Source organism: Mastigoproctus giganteus, chromosome 12 (genome assembly GCF_048544385.1).
Source record: "Mastigoproctus giganteus isolate SK-2022 chromosome 12, ASM4854438v1, whole genome shotgun sequence".
Lineage (NCBI taxonomy): Eukaryota > Metazoa > Arthropoda > Arachnida > Uropygi > Thelyphonidae > Mastigoproctus > Mastigoproctus giganteus.
In genome coordinates this window covers 80,894,316-80,920,596 of record NC_143586.1, presented here as the reverse complement: position 1 = coordinate 80,920,596, position 26,281 = coordinate 80,894,316, and the positions used below count along the sequence as shown (strand labels likewise).

General features: G+C 37.3%; 1 protein-coding gene across 2 annotated transcripts in view; it reads right to left on the bottom strand.

Moving 5' to 3' along the window:
- The window catches only part of Vps13B (vacuolar protein sorting 13B), a 965,007-nt gene that overhangs the window by 459,921 nt on the left and 478,805 nt on the right, over positions 1-26,281 (bottom strand). For both annotated transcript variants that reach the window (XM_090386413.1, XM_090386414.1), the window contains exons 26-27: positions 22,774-22,955; positions 14,664-14,842 (exon numbers count right to left, since the gene is read on the bottom strand). In XM_090386413.1, coding sequence (XP_090242539.1) covers positions 14,664-14,842; positions 22,774-22,955 — 361 coding nt within the window. The remainder of the gene's footprint in view (positions 1-14,663; positions 14,843-22,773; positions 22,956-26,281) is intronic.

The window sequence follows — 26,281 nt, the reverse complement described above, 5'->3', positions numbered from 1 at the left end:
AGTAAGCTGGTAGCAAGGGGATGCAATATAGAATGAAAGAAGAATGAATGAATGAATGAAAGACAGAATGAATAGGTTGGGCACTGAGTGAACTAGGAATTATGGTAAAAGGGAATAAATGGTAGTTTTGGTGAAAGAAAGAGAGACCTAGTATGAAGGAAAGAGAGAGTGAATGGGAATGAGTGGAAGAGCAAATGTAATTGGCCGAAAGAATACAAAGTCAAAAATAACTTATACTACTTTATATATACTAACAAACATTTACTAACCACAAACACTATCACTGCATTCTCCCCTGGCTTGCAAAAAAACTTGCAGCTAGGCCTGCACCACAACTGAAGAATAACAGTAAGTTGAGGTGCCCAAAGAGTGCAGTGCAGAAAGCAAGAGTCGAATAAATGAAATGAGAGCTAGAAGAATGAACGAAAGTGTAAGTGTGTGAGAAAAGGAACACAAACCATAAATGCTACAGTTAAGTACACACTAACCCTAGTTTTAATTAGTATTTAAATTTACATTACACATCATTGCCTCCCCCTGGTGTGTGAGAAAAAGATAAGTGTGAGTGAAAAAAAAAAAAAAAATATATATATATATATATATAAAAAACTTGGGAAAAAAAATTATAAAATAAGAAAAAAGTAATAAAAAAAAATTTAAAAAAGAATGCAAGTAGAGTGAGAATGCAGATTATGAATGAAGTAAATGTCTCTCCCACCAAAAATTTAAACATATACACCAACCGTTTATAACTGATTTAATAGTAAAATAAAATGATACAAAAGACTGTAAAATAATATTTACAAAAATATGATTATTTACAAAAAACTAATTTACAACAAAAATAAAATAAAATAAGTAAATAAGTTAAAATGCATTAAAATATAAATTTAAAATCGATAAAAACACTATTAAAGCTTTCGGAGGTGTCTGCCTCCTTCCTCAGCAATAATGAAATTTAATTTAAGCGACACATCCTTAAGTACCAGATTCACGGCACACTGGGACGACCAGGCGCATACTCTGTATTCCTTTCACTTGTACCAGAACCGGAAGTGGTCTGGGGACGTGAAAAACTAAAACGTTTATCTCTGGCAAAAACCACCGCCTCAAAAAGGGGGTGAAGCCTAACTCCCCTGACTCTTTTCATGCTATTGTTGCCAGAGGATCCAATCCACAGACTTTCCAGCCTCTTGCGGTCTCAGAATCTATGTGCACGGTTAAGGATGACAGCGTTGTCGGGGGAGATCTGGTGTTGTTTTTCCCAATAGTGCTCGGCAATGGCGGATTTATTGAGCTCTGCGGTCCGTATCGCTCTTGAATGTTCCCCCAGACGGTCCTTGAGACGCCGTCCTGTCTCCCGCACGTAACATTCCCCACAATCTGGGCATGTGATCTCATATACGACCCCACTACTAGAATGCCTAGTAATGGGGTCTTTGACCTGTGACACTACTGTGTGCAACCTCTGGCCCGGGAGCTGCACACAGCGTGTCTGAAAATCGCGAAGCATCCTCGCAATGCGATCCGATAGGCCCGGACAGTAGGGAACATACACTGTGGTAAGCGGTACAGGCAGAACTACCCGATTGGGCTCTTCCTCTCTATTGTATTTATCAATGACCCTCTGGGGGTAACCGCACCTCATAAGATCCGTCATTATTTGCCTAATTTCCTTCTCCCCCTCCTCAGAGGTGCTGCAATGTGTCCTCACCCTACCCTAAAGTGCTCTGGCCACACTATTTTTATGTTGGGCAGTCTGTGCCGTCCTATAATGTGTGTACTGGCCCCTGTACATTGGTTTCCTATAAACCTTAGTTCTAAGTCTGGGGCCTTCCCTATATACCATAATGCCCAGATGGGAGGGTACCATCTATTTCTACCTCTGAGGTGAATTTTATAAAGTGGGAAAAACCATTGAGAAACGAGACCACATCTTCCTCTCTCCCCTTCTTTACAATAGTAAACATGTCATCAACATATCGTTTCCACTTACGCATAGGGAACTCCAATCTCGCAAAAACCCTATTCTCTAGTTCCTCCATAGCCAGATTTGCAACAATGGCGCTGATTGGAGAACCCATGGCTGTGCCGTAAACCTGTTTATACATCACTCCTTGGAAAACCAAGGTTGTACTGGAAAGACATAATTCAACAGCACAACATATATCTTCTATGTTTAGGTGGGAACTAGCACTTAAGGTATTATCCTTCTGTAAAGCCAACTTCACAAATTCTACCCCATGTGCTATGGGGATACATGTGAATAATGATATGACATCTAACGAAATCATCATCTTGTCCTCTCCGATATCTTGACTCCTTACAAAGTTCACAAATTCCACACTATCTCCAATAACCAACGCAGACCGACCCACAACCGGAGAAATCAGCTGCGCCAGATATTTAGATAGAGCATACGTAGGGCTGCCAATGACGGAAACTATGGGCCGTAATGGAACATTCTCCTTGTGCGTCTTAGGTAACCCATAAAATCTGGGCAGCCGACACCCTGTTGCATGCATGGACCAATACTTGTCCTTTGGAATCTTTTCCATTTTTAGCCAGGAAAGTAGCATCATATTTACACACTGTTCTAAGCTAGCCAAGGGGTTTCTATGGATAATCTTATAAGTAGCACTATCACCTAATAAGTTTAACACTTTCTTGTGGTAATCTTCCTTGCTTAATACCACCGTTGATCTGCCTTTGACTGCTGGTAGGATTATAATATCTTCGTCCCGTTTAAGTTCTTCTAGTGCTTTCTTCTGTTTCGGGGTAAGATTTGGAGCAACCGTTTTTGCCTGGCCCAGAATGGCAACAGCTTTAACACGAATTTAATTGGCAATGTGTTCAGGTAATTTGCTAATTGCCCTCTCAATGCCCATAGATGTTTCGGTGATTGGAGGTTTGGGGGGGGGCAGCAATGCAAACTTAGGTCCAAGAGCCAATAGTCTCTCTTGTTCTTGGGTTAAAGGTTTGCCACTTAAGTTCTGAATAAAGCTAGAATGGTTACTACCCCTAAATACAGTGGACTGCTCCTCTAATAACTTGTTGAACTTCCTAATATGTCTCTGTTTATATGAATAGGTAATCCTATTCGTCCTCTCCAAAACTAACCTCTTCACACCCATCAGGTGTAGGGGGGGGGACAATCTACTACTAATATCACCTAATGCTACATCAATCAATCTCCTACTATGTCTAAAGTCATCATGAAGTTTCTGGATCCATGTATTCAAAACCTTCTTTTGGTACCACGTGATAATCCTGGACAAACGGGCATCTTTGAATGGTGCCTTGATCCTAAATCCATGTAGAATAAGATTATGATCCCTGCAACGGTAGGCAAACCTTAAGTGCTGTTGCTGTTTGGACTCACCTATGCTGTATCTTTGGAACCTTCAGATGTGCCGCAGAACTGTATGGCCATAAACATTAACTATATCTGCAATAAGGCCTCTGTTTATATGAATAGGATTACCTATTCATATAAACAGAGACATATTAGGAAGTTCAACACGTTATTAGAGGAGCAGTCCACTGTATTTAGGGATAGTAACCATTCTAGCTTTATTCAGAACTTAAGTGGCAAACCTTTAACCCAAGAACAAGAGAGACTGTTGGCTCGTGGACCTAAGTTTGCATTGCTGCCCCCCCCCCCAAACCTCCAATCACCGAAACAACTATGGGCACTGAGAGGGCAATTAGCAAATTACCTGAACACATTGCCAATCAAATTCGTGTTAAAGCTGTTGCCATTCTGGGCCAGGCAAAAACGGTTGCTCCAAATCTTACCCCGAAACAGAAGAAAGCACTAGAAGAACTTAAACGGGACGAAGATATTATAATCCTACCAGCAGAAAAAGGCAGATCAAGATCAACAGTGGTATTAAGCAAGGAAGATTACCACAAGAAAGTGTTAGACTTATTGTTAGGTGTCATTAACAACCATGTCAACCTTCATATCGTCTGCAGACCTGGACATTAAGCCTGATATACCTTCAACAATATCATTAATAAATAGAGAAAACAACAATGGGCCCACCAATGGGGTCTCCACTAATAACATTAGTCCACCAAGGGGTGTGTCCATTGATCCACTCACCACCTTCTCCCAATTAAGCACAGCTTTATCAACAGCAGCAATTAATGCCATACTGTTCCATACCCTTAATGCCATACCGTTCCAATTTGTACAGTAGACTTCCATGTTTGAATTTGAATTTGATTTGGATTTTATTGGCGCATTAGCAACAAAGAGACTTCCATGTGCAACTGTATCGAAAGCTTTCTTAAAATCAAAGTGTATGATATAAAAATTATTTTTTGCATCCAGTTCCTGTTAGTTGTTTGTTTGTTATTTGGTTTTTAGGAGCATTAGCAACTAAGGCCATATTGATCCGGGGATATGTGGTGGTCATTCCCTCACCTTTCTGCATCCTCCGAATTTGGTGGGCATGGGCTAGAACCCCGGTCTAGATCAAGAAGCGTGTGCTATGCACTGCTGCTCCTGCCCACCCGGCTACGGAGGCGCCTTGCATCCAGTTCCTTTGTGACCACATCATAGTATCCAATCAAATTGGTCAGACAAGACTTCTCCTTAACAAACCCATGGTGTGTCTGAACTATAACTGCAGTCTTGTCTAAATGATCCTGCAGTGGTTCTTGAGCCAGTGCCTTGATTAATTTCCCCAGAACAGAAGTTAAGCTAACAGGTCTGTAATTACTCGTCACCCTTTGATCAACCTTTGTGAATTGGGGACACATTCGCAGATCTCCAGTCCATGGGGACCTTCTCCTTGCCGACCGGGCTAGCCAGGTGGGTAAAGTGCCTGCCTGGCAACCCAAAGGTCGTGGGTTCGAATCTCGCCATGGGCTTGGATCACAGTAAAATGCAAAAACTTTGGGAGGTGAATTATGGCGCAGAAGCTGATGTGCCAACAACTAACAAAAAAAAAAAAAAAAAAAAAAACCCTTCTCATGGGTACAAGGAAGCTCTCACAATTATGGCTAAGGGTTTGCTTACTTCTTTGTGCCTCTTTTAATATAACTGGATAGATCCCATCCACCCCAGGTGCTTTTCTTATAGTTAACTCAACAATTTCTCCTCCACTTTGCTCTTAGTTATTACAAAATGATTTGGCTCCCTGCCAGAGTTTGATTAACTTCTGGCATTTCCCTCCATGAATATCTCCTCATGTGTGAATGTAGATGCGAAATAATCATTCAGTTTGTCAGCTACCTGAACAGGATCATCAACAGTCGAACCATCAAATCAAGTGGACCAGTCTGATTTATCCTATTCCTTCTAGAGTTTACGTATAGTGGTGGACAAAAAAACTGCATCACTTGCAAATTTTTCAAATAATGTGTTTTGTGCTGCATTATGGGTTGCAGAAATGTTCGAAATGCATTTGTTAGATGAGATATATATCTCTGTGAATGAAATCCAATAAAAAGACTCCACCTGATGTACCTAATTGCCATAAATATCTTTTTGGCCAAAGGGTAAAATGCATAATTAATGGAAATATGAGAAATCATGAAAATGGAAATCATGACAACCAAACATACTTTTTATTGCATTTTTAAGTGTACAAACTGAAACGACAAGTTAACATAATAGCATTACCGTGTTTTCCGGCTTATAAGACACATGGGCATACAAGACGCACCCTAGTTTTGGCCACATATTTTGGCAAAAATAATAACCCTTCTATTATCATTCGATACTGTTTATGGTGAAACTAAGAAGCGATCTTTTACCGACTGATGTAAACAAATTTGGCGACATGGCATGATACGGGACGTAATCAGGGGGTAGGTATTAAAAATAAATTAAATGGAGTTACATTTATTTTTTTAAATTTTTTTATTAAATGGACTTACAACATGGAGTTTTTATTCAATTCATAAAACACAAGAAATTTTTAAAAATATTTATTTGTTCTAAAGATTATGAAATGTCTGACATTTTCATTTATCCTTAAACCCTAAAAAGCCGTTACTGAAATCATCATAATATTCAAGATATTTAATGTCACCATCGTCCATGTTATGAGCGATTTAAAGGCAATTGTGTAGCAATGACTTCTCAACAACTCCATCATAACAGGGTGTCCTGAAATTTATAAAAAAATTATTGATAAAGAAAATAATAATAATAAAATTAAATACGGTAATATATTTTTCTCAAAATAATGGTATACGCATGGGTAAATGTTCAACCAATAATGAAATGTTTGTTTCTGAAAAAAAGCTGACAGAAGTAACGTAACAGAAATTCTTAATCACCCTAAGACAAATACGGGAGTCACTTTCTCTTTGTAAAAGACAGTTGGAATTGAAAAATCCCGATCCAGTCTAATTAGCCCGCCATACCATAAAAGCGCGAGATCATATTATAGAGGAAGCAAACACATGGGAAAATGAAACAAGTTTTTACTTACGTCTGATTGTGAGATTCATATCACACAGATTTCAACAAATTTTCCACGAAAAAATTTGTTTGTTTGTTATTTAGTTTTTAGGAGCATTAGCAACTAAGGCCATATTGCTCCGGGATATGCGGTGGTCATTCCCTGACCTTTCCGCATCCTCCGTATTTGGTGGTGATGGGCTCGAACCCCGGTCTAATCAAGAAGCGTGTGCTACGCACTGCTGCTCCTTCCCACCTGGCTACGGAGGCGCCCCACGAAAAAAAGATTACTGGTATGTATTGTTGCCATAGATTGTAACCACTGATAATTGTTAAAAATATATTTCAACAGATAAATCTTATGTAAAATTGGTGTGAATTTCAAAGGGAAGTTTTCAGAACTCAGTTTACCGGCACTACGTCAACGAAAATGCATTGCCAGTAGGCCTAATCTGACATTGACCATATAAGACGCAGGGTGATTTTCTGAGTATTTCTTTGTGAAAAAAACGTGTCTTACAAGCCGGAAAATACGGTATGTACCATAAATCAGCAAAATAAGTCCTCAATATTTTGTTGTTTCTCCTCAAGCTGCAATTACAGCCTTGCAAATATCTGGTATAGAGTTAATCAACTTCTGTATGTACAGTTTCCCAATTTGATGGTATCATATGCTTAGAACATTCACCTACAGCTGAATCTTAATTGTTGGCTTCTTCTGAGCAATTTTAGACATTATGTACCAGCAATTTTCAATAGGGTTCAAATCTGTACTGTTGCCAGGCCAGTCCAACACTGTAATGCCATCATTTCTGAGGTATGATTGCACCTTAAGGGAGAACGAGGGAAAACATTGGTGTAAGTATGTTTTAAGCCTTGTGAGAGACAAGAAGACACACTTATCATTAAATCTAAATATCATAAAACTTACCAATTTTGCTGTGTAACAAAGTGCTGAGTCCTGTTGAAAAATCCAGTTTGGACATCTCAGTGGAGATCCCTAATAACGGGTTTCAGGCACTACTCCAAGATAGCAGTGTAGGTTTCTGCATTCACTGTTCCATTAATAAACTTAATTCGCCCTGCTAATAAACTTAATTCACCCAATTAGATACTGTTGACTGGTAGCAGCCTATTTTATCAGTGACAGCATGCATAGAAAGCCCTTCCTGGGACCGAGCAACAGCTACACTTTTTTTTCTTGGTGTCAACTGAACATATGGAGCCATGCTTACATCTCCGCAAAACAGGATACTAATGAGCGTGTATGTCCTTCCAAACCACATTTATAGAAATGTCTGATGCAATACTTTTGCTTTGCCACAAACAAAATGAATATAATCAAACAAGATCTTATGTTTCACTACAAATGTTACTTTTCTTAAGGTGATGCAGTTTTTTTGTCCGCCACTGTAAGTAAATAAGTCTTTACTGTTTTTTTTTTAAATCTTTTTCCAAGGATTTCTCCTAATCTGCCTTTGCCTGTCTAATCTCTTTTGTGACTTGATTACAGACCAGCTTATATCTACCATAGGCTTCTGTGTCAACTGATAGTTTATATACTTAAATATGAGAGAATATTTATGAGAGCATCCTTGGACTCAGGGGAGGTTCCCAAGGACTGGAGATGTGCAAATGTATCCCCAATTCACAAAGGGGGATCGAAGGGTGACACGAGTAATTACAGACCAGTTAGTTTAACTTCTGTTCCGGGTAAAATAATGGAGTCACTGGTTCAAGATGCATTGCAGGATCATCTAGACAAAACTGCAGAAATAATTCAGACACAGCATGGGTTTGTTAAGGGAAAGTCTTGTCTGACAAATTTGATAGGATATTATGATGTGGTTACAGAGGAACTGGATGCAAAAAATAATTTTGATATCATACATTTGGATTTCAGGAAAGCTTTTGACACTGCTGCGCATGGAAGACTATTGTACAAATTGGAGCAGAATGGTATTAAGGGTAAGTTGCTACAATGGATAAAAGGATGGTTAAGTGGGAGAAGACAGAGGGTGGTAATTAATGGGTACTACTCTTCGTGGACTAATGTTATTAGTGGAGTCCCACAGGGTTCAGTGTTGGGTCCACTGTTGTTTTGTATATTTATCAATGATATTGATGAAGGTATATCAGGCTTAATGTCGAAGTTTGCAGATGATACAAAGGTTGGCAGGGTTGTTAATGACAGTAATGGCAGTGTGCTACTGCAACAGGATCTAGATAATTTGGGCAGATGGGCTAAGAAGTGGCAACTGAAGTTTAACCTTGACAAATGCAAAGTACTGCATATGGGTAGAAGTAACCCCAGAGAAACGTACCAACTGTGTGGTACTACACTTAAGGTGGTAGAAAATGAAAAAGACCTGGGAGTAATTGTGCAGTCAGATATGAAGTTTTCTGAGCAATGCAGACAGGCTATGCCAGGGCAGGTCATGGGGTTTTGTCAATGATATATAGGAATTTTGCTAGCAGGGAAAAGGAGGTGATTGTCCCTCTGTATAAGGCAATGGTCAGGCCATGCCTTGAGTACTGCGTACAGGTCTGGAGGCCTCATTTTAGGAAGGATGTAGATTTGCTTGAGCGTGTACAGAGAAGGGCAACAAGTTTGGTGATGGGGAATGAAGGGCTCCTCTTACCAAGAGAGGCTTAATTTCTGCAAATTGCAGTGGCTGGAGACTAGACACCTGCGCAGTGATCTGATTGAGGTGTATAAGGCCTTGAATGGGCTGAGCACGCTGAATTCTGATGGGATCCTTCCACTTGTTCGGATTACGAACCTAAGGGGGCATAAATTCAAATTAAGAAAGGACAGATGTAAAATAGATGTGCGGAAATTTGCCTTTAGCCAGTGGGTGGTTAATTGCTGGAACAAACTTCGATCTTTCGTTGTGGAAGTTAATAGGTTGAATAAATTTAAGGAGGAACTGGACAGGCATTTGGAGGGAATGGTATGATTTTTTTTTTTTTTTTTTTTTTTTCCTTTTTTGGCTGATGCTGCATAAGCTCATACACTTGCTTTCTTGCATCACATGCCACTACTACTTCTCACGAATTTTTCTTCTCTGCCACGAGTCTCATTGGTTCATCTGACATCAATTTGGGCCTAAACCTAGAGCAGTATTTCTTAGTTGGAACAAAAAGCCTAGTAGCTTTCAAAATTACTTCCTTGAATGCTTCCCATTTAGAATTTGCTGTTGGTAACATCATCAGTTTGTCCCACTGTATAGAACCTCAAAAAATTTCTGAGACCACTGTAGTCACCTTTATGAAAACAAAACCCTTCACTTGACCCCTGATGGTAGTTACATCTTTAAGAGTGCGCCTCCGTAGCCAGGTGGGCAGGAGCAGCAGTGCGTAGCACATGCTTCTTGATTAGACCGGGGTTTGAGCCCGTGACCACCAAATATGGTGGATGCAGAAAGGTCAGGAAATGACCACCGCATATTCCCGGAGCAATATGGCCTTAGTTGCTAATGCTCCTAAAAAAACCAAATAACATCTTTAAGTAAATTCCACATCAGTACACTGTGATCACTACCACCTAGTTGTTCCTTTATCTGTAAATTCTTAATGCATGAATAATCACTGCTGATAATCAGATCAAGGGTGTTACTCCCTCTTATTGCCTCATTAACATGCTGCTGTAGAAAACAATCATCCAATAAATCCAGAAAAACCTTGCTAGTGTGCAAATGACCAACCCACAAGTTCCAGTCTATATCTGGGAAGTTAAAATCCTCCATTATAAGACACTCTGATTTACTGGACCACTCTATTTCTCTGTACAGCTGTTCATTGTACTTATCAGAGTCATTAGGCCTATAACCCACTCCTACTCTCAATTTTGCTTTCCCAGTGCTTATGTCATACCAAACTGATTCAACATTGCACTGTCTACCCATGTCAACTGAATGCCTTCCCTTAGATTTTGTTTCTTCACTAACAGCATAATCCATCCTCCCTTCCTATCCTGCCTATCCTTTCTGTACACATTATACTCCCCAAATTCCAATTCTCCGTTCCTTATATCTGTATGACACATCTCTGATATCCGAACAATATCTGCCTTTGACGTTTTGACCAGCACCTCAAATTCATCAAATTTAAAATTTATTTACTATATTCCTAGCATTGGCGTACATGCAAGTATACATTCACCTGTACTTACTCTTAGTTTCATCCCATGTATTTACTTGTTCATTTTCACATTAACGGAAGGAAAAAAAAGTTAAACATTAAAAATAAAAACTAACATATTAATATGAAAAATAACAATAAGCTGATTGAATATTTACTGTTTTGTATCTCTGAAAGTGTGATATTTTTTATAAATAAAAGATGCTTTTCAAACCATTACTCTCCAAATAAAATATTTTTACTTTTGTAATATATGAGTACATAATTTGTCATTTTATTTATTTACTATTGATATTTAGATTGATGAAGTTGACATTTAAGTAAAATAGAGTGGAAATTATATTAAATATATTAAAGCTGAACAGAATTTATTTGAACAGATAATGATTATTTCAAAAAACAATAAAAGAAACAGAAACTGAGACACTACAAAATAATGATCTTATATTGACAAAAGTTAGTGATAATGTTAAGAGGAATTACAGGAATAAATGACAAAATTTTCAAATAATTACAATATTGTTGAAAATTAACATCAGATGTGCCCTCACATGTTTGAATACAAGCACTGACCTGGCATGCATTCAGTTGATGAGGTGGTGGATCTCATCCTGTGGTATGTTCTTCTAGGCCTGTTCCAGCTAAGCTCTCGACTAAGGGATGGAAAATGCGGGTATAAAATTTGAGGCAGGTATGTCCTAATCATGCTCCAGCCATGTTCAAGACAGACCTGGGGATCTGTCAGGTCATGGGAGGACATCTGCATCTTGAAGAGTCAATCTGGGTTATGATGGCAGTATGTGGATGGACATTATCCTGTTGGAACACCATTATTATCCACATTCACCAAAAACAGATGACCACTGGTTTTATGACATATTCAATGTAATAATGGGCAGTTGTGCTGCTCTCCACAAACACGACAGTTGCTTTCATATCATTACTGATGGCTCTCGTAACCATTACACTGGGAGTCTGCTCTTTTTGTCTCTTATAGCCATTTTCTGACCCTTCCTTCATCCATCACTCATTCCATGGTTCTCATCATGAAACACTACCAAACACCAACTGATCCATGCACAAAACAACACCACTGCAGGTGTTCACAAAGAGAAGGAGTGAGAGGGAACAGCTCAGTGAGACTTTAGATTTCAGCCCTCACCTCTAGTAAACAATTTCAAACTGTGTGGGGGGTTATGGTGGGCACAACACTCCAAATCTGTGCGGAAGCATCTGATCTGTTTGCCAAAGAGATACACTAGTTCTGCCATTCATCAGTGCTTCTGGAAGAGCCTGTGCCTGATCTCTTAACATGTGTGCCTTCCTCTTCAAGTTGTATCCAAAATAAATGATGTGTCATTCCACTCATTCAGCAATCTTTCAAAATCTGTCAGTTTGTCATACAGAGCAATATGATTTGTTGGCATTATTCTAGGAATACAATAAATTTTTTGGCATTATAATAGGAATAAAATAAATTTCAATCAAAAAACTAAAAAAAATTATAATTTTTTATGTAGAAATACAGTAATTTCAACTCTACACAGAATTTTTTATTTTTTATTTTTTTTCAGAAATGTATCTCTTTTAATACTGAATCTAATTTCCTGAAAATTTAATCATTTATATCTAATCAACTACTCTTAATATTATCACCAACTTTGATCAAAATCAGAGTACACTTTTGTGGTGTTATGGTTCCCATTTCCTTTAGAATGATTTCCAGCAATATTCATTAGAATTAATTTCCAATAAAACAAAGTGACTTGTGCACCTTAGAAAAGTTTGCGTAATGGAATTTTACTATATCAGGGAAGCAAATACTACTTCCACTCAAGCTATGCCCTTCAACCCATCTGTATATACTGAAATGAAATTGGAGTACTGTTCAATAATAATAATATGCAGATTAGAATTAACATTAGTAGAGGCATGTGAAGCAATAAAACAAGCTTATACAGCATCAGCCAAAAAAAAAAAAAAAAAACTTTCCCATTTCGAAATACCCATTCATTCGCTCCAAAAGTTTGTCCACTTCTTCCTTGAATTTATTTAAGCTATCACCTTCCACAATGACAGATGGAAGTTTGTTCCAGCAATCAACTACCCGCTGGCTAAAGATGGAAGATATTCTCTTTGGAAAGTGTATTTTTGTTCCACTTTAATTCAGTTTAAGATTGCAGTTTGGTCACAATGCAATGAGTCAAGCTGCAAGGTAAAAGAGGAAGGTTTGACGTAGTTGCGAAATTGTGAAATGTTAAAATTAGATCAACTATTAAGATTATTACTATATTTAATACCACTCTTATACCAAGTGAAATTAATAATATAGTTTATTAGGCATTTGCCTAAACTATTATACATTAAGACAACGTTGCAGGTATCTTATCAATACCTGTCACTAGACCATGTTGTTCAGGAAACAGAAAATAGAAAGACTTACAAATTTGAATATATTACAATTACCAATATTATAATTACAATTACAAATTGCAAATACACGGTTCTAAAGTATTAAGTTTGAATTACCATTAAAATTATTAAATTGGGTAAATCTTACATAAATACAAATAAATTAAATTCTTACCTGCTGACAGACTCCTCTTGCCGATGCTCTCAGAAACCTGATGTGCATACAGGCAACAGGTGCTGCCAGCAGTTAATTAATAGGAGAGGGATTAAGTCCATTAGCCAATAGAATTGTGCCAAGTTTTCTAACATGGATCTAAGGTTGTTGTGTATTGGGGAGTGACCTTTGCTCTCATACTCTACACATTAGGGTTGGTGTGCAGGCTGGTTCTGGTGGTCTGGAGGAGGTTGTAAGTGGGCCACTCTTCCGGATATCTGGCCTATTTTCTTTTCATGGTTTTTCATTTCTTCTTCTATTATCTTATCACTGTTTCCTATTGATTGCTGAGGCTCCAATCATATTTAGGAAAAAGATACACTCAAATATTCCAAATTTGTGAATTCAAATATATTCATTTGTGAATTTGTTTGGAATATATTAATTTGAAACCTTTTATATTTTCTGTTCCCCCAACAGCATGGTCTATGATGGGTATCGGTAAGATACCTGAAATGGTACCTTTATGTATAGTAGTTTAGGCAAATAATAAAATATATTATTAATTTCACGTGGCATGAGTGGTATTAAATATAGTAACAATCTTAATGGAAAACAACCACATCACAAAATGTCCTTCCCTAACTATATTAGATCGACTGATTTTTTTTTTTTTTTTTTTTTTTAAATTTCAGGGTGACTGACTGGATAACAGTTTTGATACAGCATTTCCCAGCATGATGTGAATAAAACTGGCCAGTGTGTCAGGCATATTTTTGATGTATATTGCCACATAGTTGTCTATTAATCAAGAGTGGAAATTCATGCTGCAAAATATAGGATACGAATTGGGGAAGCATGAAAACCTCACAAAGCTTCACAAACCAGCAAAGAATATCAAGTATTGCTGAGTTATATACTGGTGCTCCCTCATCATGCTTGGACTTGATTAGAGTCTATACAAGCAGGACGAGGTGATTGGCTACTTTATGAATATGATAAGAGGACTTTCAGAATAGTCAACATTATGTGGTTCCTCTTATGAGTATCAGTTTCCTACTTCACTTTCAGTCTGTTTTATTCTTTTTTTCTTTTAAATCTTTCAATTCTCTCTTTAGCTTTTTTCTTTGTTCAAGCTGTTCAATTATTGTATGCTAGTAGCAGTTCACAAGAATCAGCCTGTTACAGGTTTTGACAAAATTCCGACATGGTATAAAACTGTTAGTTTGAATCGTTAATCTTCAGTTGACAAGACCACAAAATATCTTCATACTTTTTCAAATATTGATACTATTATTGTTACAACTAGTGGTTCTGCTCCTGGCAGGTTAAAGGAAAACAAAAATTTCTGAACTGCTTATTAGGTCACAAATCTGAAACCATTAACATTAACCACCATTTGAACAACCTAAAAGGTTAACGGATAGAGAAGAGATAATAATGAAACAATCTAAAAACATTTCACAGAACAAGTTATGTTTTTAAATTACAAACTGCAAATATTACTAAAGTTATATAATTTAAGCCACTCACTCATCATTTATACAATCGAGTACAACTCTCCAGAGTTCTGACACTGGGGCCATCTGATCAGTATTTACTTCTGATAAAGGTACATCCAGAGAGCACTGGCAAGTTTCGGAAAGTTGGAAATCATGGTAGCTAACAAAAGACTGGCGCAGGGAATTCCAGTATTGCAGGTGACAGAATACCTGAATTTGCAGAAAATGAAAAATGTTTTTTATTTCACTAAAACACTGCAAAGTAATTAACAAAAAGACTGAATTATAAGAGAATTTTTTCAGAATGCCCCATAAATAAATCATTTTTAATTGATAGAAATAATAAATAAATCATTTTTAATTGATAGAAATAATAAATAAATCATTTCTAATTGATAGAAATTATTTATTTAGTAAGAATGGAATACACTTTGACAGGAGCAGGAGGAAGGGCTTTTGCCAGTGCCATCAAGGAGGCATTATGGCCCTTTACTGTTTGATCCGTGAACCCGGTGAATTTCTCAGCCTTGCATTCTGTTTGCTTCACTTTACCCTGGAACGGAGAACTTTTCTCTCCTTGTTTACTGACCCACCACATGGAAGCAGGAACAGTGACTGAGCGGTAGAGAGTTAGTATTAAGAATAAACAGAAAAAGAAAATGGTCACAGGAAGCTACTTTACTTCCTAATCTAGTAAAGTAGTTTCTTTACTAAAAATTACTAATTGGGTATTAATATAATGTAACACTCGAAACAGGGAAGTGATTTGAATTTTTCAGGAAAGAGCACAAATTTACTGGCAAAGTTACTTGATTGCAAAATTGTTTGGTAGCTATGACCATGCTAAGCCAGATAAGAAGTCTTTGGTTAAGAGAAATATTCCCTTGCTTGTGTGAAAATTATAAGGAAAAGACTGAACCATATTAGTTTTACCTAGTGATCTGCCAGGAGATCTACACCCGATTCTAGTCTCAGAACAGAACAGTCAAGTGAAAACAGCTCTGGTTCAACTGGGGAACTCTATCTGCCATGGAAACAGGTAATATTTTTTTACCAATAAAGCCAGGTGATCTAGAATCATTGTATAAATGAGACTATGATAACTGAAAGGAAGCTCGAAGTAAATAGGTGCCTGAGGCTTAAGGAATCTAACACTATTAAAAGCAGTGGCACAAGAGGAAAACAAACTTTTAGTCAAAACTATGAGCAAGTCCTTGGATTTGGGGATGTATCTACAGACTTGAAATCTAAAAGTGGCTCTCCTATTCACAAAGGGGAATAAAAGGGCAAAGAGAATAACTACAGACTTGTGTGCCAGTAAAAATAATGGAGTTAGTTTTTATAGAAGTAATGCAGGATTATTTTGATAGGAATGCAATTATACAGCAATCATGGCAAGGATTGATAAAGGGTGATCTTGTCTGATTGTAATTTCAAAGCATTATCAGAGGTGTGATAAAAATGGTTGGGTTACCAGAATGTTTTTTTTTTTTTTTTTATTTAGTTTTTTTACTTTAATTTGTTTTAAAAAACTCAATCATTTTGTCTAGAATTTACATGGAGTACAGTGTTTTTTAATCTATTTCTTAGAATTAGTTATTCCCTAGTATGTCTTTTTTTCCAACAAATTATAATGTCACTTGTACTGTACAGTGATAGAGATGGTTCATTTGTGTAAATTTATAAACTTTGCACTGGAGATAACAAAAAGGCACATTTGAGTCAATTTACAAACTTTGGACTGCAAAAAGTCGACTACAGTGATACAAATTCTGTGATGATGAATTGAATCAAGCCACTGAAGGGTACCATGGCTGAAACATATATAATGTATGATCAAAAAGTTCAGGGACTGAACTAATATTTAGGAAACGACGAAGCTTACTGGATATATTGATGAATCTCTTTCAAAGTAACCTCCTTGACCTATATACATCGATTCCAATGATTCAGCTTCATGAGAGCATTCTTGAAATATTCTTTTTTGAAGTTGCTAATAGTTCCTTTGTTACATTCTGAATAATTTCCTCAGTCAATGCAATTCATGACCTTTGGCAGGGGTGGGGTGAAGCTTGGGAAACAAAAAAAAAAAAACCCACAAAAAACATGGAGCTAAATCTGGTGAGTATGGCAGAGTAGACCAAAGTGTGAGTGCTTTGTGAGAAATTCTTGAGTGAAAAGTGGATTATGCAGGGGTGTTGCTATCATGCAAGCACCAATTTCCTGAAGATCACTTTTCTGGCAGTTTTTTTCGAACAGCATCATAGAACTGATGTAGAACAGTTTTGTAGTATTCCTGGTTCTCTGTTTGAACATGAAAGGGCATTGCTCATTATGCAGTATTCATAATTAGCAAAGCTCTGAGCATCAAAAATATGATAAACATGACCTTCACATTTGATTGAAGTTGGTTTGCTTTTCTTGGGCTTTGGAAAAGATGGAGTTTTCCATTTAGAAGATTAGGCCTGGGTGATAGCCATGTACTCACAATGTCACCAATGATCCAATGTCACCAATGGATCGCCAGCACGCTGATGAAGTTTCTGATATACGAGAACTCACTGCTCTCACTGATCACCTGAGTCAGGTTGCAAGCAGAAACATGTCATATTGCTAAATCTTGCATTCAAATTAATTGACACATCCCATAAGAAATATCAGTTTGACTAGCAAACTTCACAGATAGATAATTATCGATCAAATCATGAACACAAATGACTGAATTAGCTTTTATTGTTGAAGGGCAGCCAGAGAAAGGATGGGCAAGCTTCCCTCTTTAAAATTTGTAAATTATTGAAAAGTCCTCCAAAAACAAATAGCACCTTCTCTGAAAGCTGCACTTAACATTTTGTAGGTTTCTGTTGTACCATTCCCTAATTTGACACAAAATTTAATGCAAATTTGGTGCTCAGTAAAATCACTCATCTCATTTTAAGATGTAATGAAACAAAAAACACTTTCTATTCAATGCATGCTTATTTGGACTGAGTGCTTCACGAATTACTATGTCTAGATGAGTCACCAAACATGTTGCAAACAAGTTACAACTTACAACAACATTGCAATTTTAAGATCTGGGGACATATGTCCCTGAATCTTAAATATTGGATTGGCGGGGGGATCTTAAATCTTAAATAAGGGAGGCATATTCCCCCTTAACCAAAAATTTAAAATTAAAGAAAAAAGAACACAGAAGGCTTTTGAGAGAATAAAGAAGGACTAACTTGGAAGTTAATTAATACTTAAGTGTCCATAGATTTACCGTTCGTAATTTGCGCCATTGTTATACGATACAACATTATATCCCAAACTAGCGTTAGTATAGTCTAGTATAGTATAGTATAGTATATAATATAATATAATATAATATAATATTGTCAATTAATCAGCAAAATCTATTAATTTTGTTTAACTTCCTTGTCAATTAAATTGTACTTTTAACTAAATACATATAACGAATTAGATTACAAACGTAACATAATTAATTAATACATAACTTGATACGAAAGATATATAAATGGAACTCGTAGATAATATTTGATACTGAAAAAATATATAGCGTTATAACTGTGTTGGGATACAAGTTTAGGGTTATAATTTTGTACTGATATTGAAATTTGATTGAAATTAAATCAAAATCATGACTCAGACCAGAGCAGCAAAGCAAAAGGCTCAAGCTAATGGGAGTGCTGTGGCTCAGAGCAGAACTGAGGGGGGCAGTTGCCCTCTGAATCATAGTCTTTTAAAATGCACTGATTGCATGATGTTTGTGGAGCAATCGGGTACGGGACATGATATTGCCATGGGGGATGTCTTTGTGTGTGTGCACGATGCAAGGAGTGTAACGAAATCAGGCGACAACTCCGCATTGTTATGGGCCTATATGAGAGCTTGAAGGACATGGTGGATGCCCTCGAAGGATCTAAAGTGAGGGCCCATCAAGCTCTCAGCTGCCCACATCAACGCCAGAGCTTGCACTTGGTCACGCAACACAGCGACAACCCCTAGAAAGTGCTGGTCCAACAGGAACTGGTAGTTGTTGGTGAAACGGGAACATGCTTTGTAAAAAGGATAGGTGGAACAGGACCAGTGTATGTCTGCCAGGGGCAAAGGTTGATGACGTTGTAGAGCGGATATCATCTTTTAAGGGGACTAAAGGTGATATAGTTGTACACGTTGGCACTAATGATATTAAGAGTAGACGACCAGAAGAATTATTTCACAAGTACAGGTCACTGTTGAAAAAGAGCCGTGAATTAGGGTTGAATTTGAAAGTGTCTGCAATTCTACCCAGACACGACAGGAGGGAGTACATGATGAGAGCCTTGTCAATCAATTCGGCCCTGGAAATATTGTGCAAGGCTCAAGGGGCAGAATTTTTTTCAGCCTGGTCTGTACTTGTTAACAGAAGGGACTGCTTCTACAGGGATGGGATACACTTAAATAGAAAGGCTGCAAGAATAATTGCTGATGCTGTCGTGGCAGTGTTAGGTAGGTCAGAAAACTGCTAGCTTGGGGGTATACAAGGACTAATAGATTAACAGTAGCCACTGGCAGAGGTGAAAGTGATTCTTGCACTGCTTCTATTGGAATGAGCAGAAGCCTGGAAAACAAGATGCAGAGGATTTCACAGACTGCTGGAAGTCATTATGGTTCAAGTAAACACATGGGTTGTGTTAGGGTAGCTAAGAAAAAGAACAGGTGCATGTATACTTGCGTGTACACCAATGCTAGGAGTTTGGTAAATAAATTCGATGAATTTGAGGTACTGCTCAAAGCATCAAAGGCGGATATTGTTGGGATATCAGAGACGTGGTGTCACACAGATATAAGGAATGCAGAACTGGAATTTGGGGAGTACAACGTCTACAGAAAGGATAGATAGGATAGAAAGGGAGGAGGGGTTATGCTATTAGTTAAGAAACACATAAAATCCAAGGAAGTGAAGCCAGTCGAAATCGCTGGACAGTGCAGTGTCGAGTCAGTTTGGTGTGACATAAGCATTGGGAAATCAAAATTGAGAGTAGGCTTGTGCTATAGGCCTAATGACTCTGATGAGTATAATAAGAAACTGTACAGAGAAATAGAGTGGGCCAGTAAATCAGAGAGTCTTATAATGGGGGATTTTAATTTCCAAGATATTGACTGGAATTTGTGGGTTCGTTACTCACACACTAGCAAGGCTTTTGTGGATTTATTGGATGATTGTTTTCTACATCAGCATGATCGGGAGGCAACTAGAGGGAGTAATACTCTTGATTTGATTATCAGTAGTGATTCTTCATGCATTAAGAATTTGCAGATAGAGGAACCACTAGGTGGCAGTGATCACAGTGTGCCGAAGTGGGATTTACTCAAAGAGGTAACTACCATCAGGGGTAAAGGGAAGGGTTACTGCTTTCGTAAAGGCGACTACGATGGTCTGAGACAGTATTTAAATTCTATACAGTGGGATCAACTGATGATGTTACCAACAGCAAATTCAAAATGGGAAGCATTCAAAGAACTTATCTTGGAAGCTACTAGGCTTTACACACCAACTAAGAAATATTTTTCAAGGTTTAGGCCTAAATGGATGTCAGATGAACTAATGAGACATATGGCAGAGAAGAAAAATGCATGGGATACATATAAATTAACACGTGACACAGAAGCCTATGATAGATAGTTTGTTTTGTTTTGTTTGGTTTGGTTTGGATTTTATTGGTGCATTACCAACTCTGATAGACATAAGTTGATCTGTAACCAAGTTATAAAGGAGGTTAGGCAGGCGAAGGCAGATTACGAGAAATCTTTGGCAAGGGATGCAAAGAAAAACAGCAAGGAGTTCTTTACTTATGTAAACTCTAAAAGGAAGGAAGGGGATTTATCAGATTGGTCCACTTGATATCGATGTTTCAACTGTTGATGATCCTGCTCAGGTAGCTAACAAACTAAATGAATATTTTGCATCGACATTCACACATGAGGAGTTATTCAGTGAGGGGAATGCCACAGGTGTATTCAACTCTGGCAGTAAGCTAGAGAATCTTGTAATAACTGAGAGTAAAGTGGAGGAGAAATCGTTGAAGATAAATACAAGAAAGGCACCTGGGGGTGGATGGGATCTATCCAGTTATATTGAAGGAGGCAGCAAAGGAAGTAAGCAAACCCTTAGCCATAATTATGAGAGCTTCCTTGGACTCAGGGGAAGTACCCATGGACTGGAGATGTGCAAATGTGACCCCAATTCACAAAGGAGGATCAAAGGGCGACACAAGTAATTATAGACCTGTTAGTTTAATTTCTGTTCCCGGAAAATTAATGGAGGCACTGGTTAAAGAAGCACTGCAGGATTATCTAGACAAGACTTCAGTTATAGTTCGGACACAGCATGGTTTTGTTAAGGGGAAGTCTTGCCTGACCAATTTGATTGGATACTATGATGCAGTCACAAAAGAACTGGATGTAGGGAATAACTTTGATATTATATACTTGGATCTTGAAAGGCTTTTGATACTGTTGCACATGGAAGACTGCTGCACAAATTGGAGCAGTGTGGCATTGGAGGCAAATTGCTGCTATGGATAAAGGGGTGGTTGGGGGGAGAAGACAGAGAGTGGTAATCAATGGACACTGCTCATCGTGGACTAATGTTATTAGTGGAATCCCTCAGGGTTCAGTATTGGGTCCATTATTGCTTTCTGTATTTATAAATGACATTGATGATGGTATATCTAGCTTAATGTCCAAGTTTGCAGACGATACGAAGGTTGGCAGGGTTGTCAAGGACACTACTGACACTATGCTTCTGCAACAGGATCTGGAAAGGTTGAGCAGATGGGCTGAGAGGTGGCAAATGAAGTTTAACATTGACAAATGTAAAGTACTACATATGGGAAACAGCAACCCCAGAGCAACGTATCAACTCTATGGTACTACACTGACAGTGGTAGAGAATGAAAGGGACCTGGGGGTGGTTGTGCAGGCAGATATGAAGTTTTCTGAGCAGTGCAGACGGGCTGCAAGAGTAGCTCATGGTGTATTGTTGATGATATATAGGAATTTTTCTAGCAGGGATAAGGTGATTATTCCCTTGTATAAGGCAATGGTCAGGCCACACCTAGAGTAATGTATACAGGTCTGGAGGCCTCATTTCAAGAAGGATGTAGAGATGTTGGAACGAGTACAGAGAAGGGCAACAAGATTAGTGAATGGAACAAAGGGGTGCTCTTACGAAGAAAGGCTTAAGTTTTGCAAATTACAGTGTCTGGGGACTAGGCACCAGCGAGGAGATCTGATAGAGGTGTATAAAGCCTTGAATGGTTTGAGCATGCTCAATGCTGATGGGAATCTTCCTCTTGCTCAGAATAATCACCTGAGAGGGCATAAATTCAAATTGAGAAAAGACAGATGTAGGATAGACGTGAGGAAATTTGCCTTTAGCCAGCGGGTGGTTGGTTGGTGGAATAGACTTCCATCCCTTGTCGTGGAAGTTGATAGCCTAAATAAGTTTAAGTCTCAGCTGGACAGGTATTTCGAACGAACAGAGGGGTGAAGTGGAAGTGGTTATTTTTTTATTTATTTGTTTATTTTATTTTATTTTATTTTATTTTTTTGGCTGTTGCTGCATAAGCTTGCTTTCTTGCATCAAATGCCTCTACTAATGCTAATGGTAGTAAACTCGATCTAATTGCATTTGCGATTATACTGATAGCTAGAATTGTGTTGGTTTTTACATTTTGGTGAAATGTGTTTCCCCTTCACTGATATAAAAAACAAATACATTTTCAGAATATTCTCTTCATTCCTATCGTGTTGCGTTCGGTTGGGGTGATTCTGCGTTCGACTGCCATTTCTTGTAAACACCAAGGCGAATCGTGCATAAGCGAATTTGGTTCATGTTATATAAGATATCATTTCCCTATTTATAAATCGTGTATGATCGAATTCGTGTAGTGTAAATACGTGTTATACAAGGACTGACTGTATTTAAAAAAAAAAAAAATCAAGACCCTTGTATACAATTTATGTGCTAAATATCCACTACTGCTACTACTACCACCACCATAATTAACAGAATGACTTCAGCAAAAAAAAAAAAAAATTAGTTATCATAAATATTATTTTAAGCAAAATGAATAAATCTACTTTTTCTTTACCTGAGGTTTGTCATCAATGCCAGTACAAAATGTAACATTTGATGTATGAAGCGGTACAGGATATACATCAACCCTAGTTAAAGCCCTAGGCTGAGGATACCGCCACGTCATAGTCCCACTGTGCTCTATTCTGCTCTTGCAGAATACAATTTCATATGGGTTTGGTTGGATTCCACTATCCTCTAAGAGAAGAAAGCAAAATTACTTAGAAAATTAATTATTCTCTGGAAATAAAGAATAGGTTCTAATTAGTATCTTAAGATTGAAAATAATATCTAGCATTATCACTGCTCTCACAATCATGCACACACTTATACAACTTATTACAAATAAGTTATATGTCAATATTAATGTGATCTCTGAAAGGATCACGATGATACTGGCATATATCGTACTGTGACTGAACTCATTTAAAAAATGATTTCTTACAAAGGTAGATGTAATAAGATAGATATCTAATTCTTGCAGAAAAACAGTTCTGTTTATACTCTGGCGTGACTACATAGATTATAGGAGTTTACAACTAGTCATTTATCAAGTTAACCATCGTTAACCAAGATTGACTGTCACATGTGTACTTACTTCTGCATTATCTTGATTTTCCTTTCACAAAACTGAAATTAATATGATACTTTCTGATGACTGTGGAGAGTATAAAATGGTTAACTTTATCCAATAAAAATAAAAAAAGAGAAGAAAGAAGCAATATATGAGAAATGTAGCCTGTTATTTTCCAACAATACTTAATGCTGCTGCAGATGTTTAGATAGTTAATTTCATGGAAAAGTTAGGGGTTTCTTTGGTTATACATTTATTTATTTAACTGATTACAAAATACAACAGAATTTTTGTTATTTTGGATTTTAACTTTTCATTAAGTTTAACAATTTTAATGGCTCAGTAATGTCAAGCAATTTCTTGGCAGAAATTTTTAATGAGAACATTACTAGCATTATCATTTTATATGGTATAATTTTCAAACTATATAGTCAGATAAATGACTGTAAGTACATATACACTGACAAGTCATTAATTAACCACAAAGGCAGTTAGACTAGTTTTTATGAGGTATTTTAATGGGGATATTGCTGGATTCTTTCCAGCATTGCTACATTTATGAGGTTTTATGTATTCTGATATATATATATATATAGAACCTCATAAATCCAGCAACACTGGAAATCAATGCTTTCCAAATATTTGAAATTTAACATTTTAAACAACTGCTGGTAATAAAGTACATGACTGCCAAAAGAATGGAAAAATAAAGTTGCTACTAGGACAATTATAGTGCAACATTCACCATAGTAAATTTACCTGAGTAATGCATTTTCTATACATAGTGGTCATAATTTTCACTTTTTTTTTTTTAAAGGTTTTGATATCAGTATGTTTTTACTATGTAAATGATTACAAAACTGATTTTTGTAAATAAGTCAACCATTCTTCCCGTCTCCCCCCATCCAATATTCTAACATAACATGATTAAATTCTGGTTACAATAGTTTTTTATTTATTTATTATTATTTTTAAAATTTGGTATTTGGTTGGAAAACCATCTACTACCATGATCTTAGAAACCATCTACTACCATTTCCAATACATGCCATTCAATAACTCCTGTGGTCTTCCATCAAAAGAATTTAAAAGAATTCTGAACAGTTTTGTTGGCAAGAAAGTGCCTCATCCTGATGGTGTTTCTCCACTTATTCTCAAAACTTGTGCTAGTGAGCATAGTCCTGTTCTCACCATTTTTTTTTTACTTTCATATTCCAGAGGTGTTTTCCCTTCTGCTTGAAAATTTTCTCAAATCCAGCCAGTTCCTAAAAACGGTAACAATCTGCCCCATTCAATTATCGCCCCATTATACTTACTTCTACTCTTTCTAAAGTAATGGAGAAATCTATTAACCATCAACTCTTAAACGAGCTAGAAACCTTCCATCTGATCAATGATCACCATTATGGATTCTATCAGTGTTGATCCACAGGTGATATGCTGGCTTATGTTACCATATATGGACAAATTCAATGGCTTTTTATCATGTTTGGCATAAAGGGCTTCTAAAAATTTTTCCATCGTATGGTTTGTCAACTGTTTTTTGTAATTGGTTATCCAGTTTTCTCACTGACCGCTCACTGAGAGTGATGGCTCTTTGTCTTCTAACTTTTCCACTAATGCTAGTGTCCCCCAAGGTCCAGTTCTTCCCCCCCCCTCTTTTCCTCTTATATATTAATAACCTTCTTCAATTGACTGGAAATCCTATCCATAGTTTTGCTCATGATAGCACATTCCATTCCACTTTCCAGTTTGAGAAACCTCGCCTTGCTCAATCTGCTTCAACTTCTCAAATATCCACTACCAATTCCTAAAATGCTGATCTCAAGGTACTTCTGCAGTGTGGCAGAGGTAACTTATTGATTTCAATCATTCTAAAACTCAGTCCTGTCACAATTTGGAAAACAAGGATTCTTCTGCTCTTATGCTTATCTTCGATGGCACTCAGATTCTTAGACAAGATCACATATCTCTATTAGGGATTACCTTTATTTCTAATCTCTCTTGGCATAAGCACATCGCAAATATTGCTTCCTCTGCATCTAAAACATTGGGTTTTCTCTTTTGCTCTTGGCATTATTTTTCTTCAAAACAGCTCTTCACCCTGTACAAATTGCAAATTCACTCTACGATAAAATATTGTTCCCAAAACCTCTTTCGGGCTTCAAGATGCCAATCAAAAGAGGTCAGTTAGATTAATTAATGACCCATATCAAACAAAGTCTCTCTACTCTGGCTCAAAGATGTTCTGTCTCTGTTGCATGCCTTTTCTACAGATACTTTCATGGGCACTGTTCTTCTGAACTGGCTTCTATAATCCCTGCTCTCTCTTCCAAACCAGTTTGTACACATGCCACAACCAATCAGCATTCTTTTACTGTCCAACTTCAAACTCACAGAACCAACTTTTCTCCTTCCTCGTTTACTCTTTCAACTTCAATTTTCTGGAGCACCCTCCCTTCATACGTATATCCTGAAAATTACAATCTACAGTAATTCAAATCTAATGTCAACAAGTACCTTCTTCCATCTCCTCAATCTACAGTCCATGCATGATACTAAGAACTATAGGTTCTAATAATTCTCATCCTTGGGATTTTAATAAAAAAATAAAATAAAATAAAAAGGGAACACAGAGTTGTGTAGAAAACAATGAACCTATTTTTACTTGAACTTCTATAGACTGCAATTTTCAGGAAATACATATGAAAAGGTTGTTCCAGGAAACAGAACGCATTCGAATGAATATGTTTTGTTTGTTGTTTGGTTTTTAGGAGCATTAGCAACTAAGGCCATGTTGCTCCGGGGATATGCGGTGGTCATTCCCTGACCTTTCCGCATCCTCCATATTTGGTGGCTCACGGGCTCGAACCCCGGTCTAATCAAGAAGTATGTGCTACGCACTGTTGCTCCTGCCCACCTGGCTACGGAGGCGCCTTTCGAATGAATA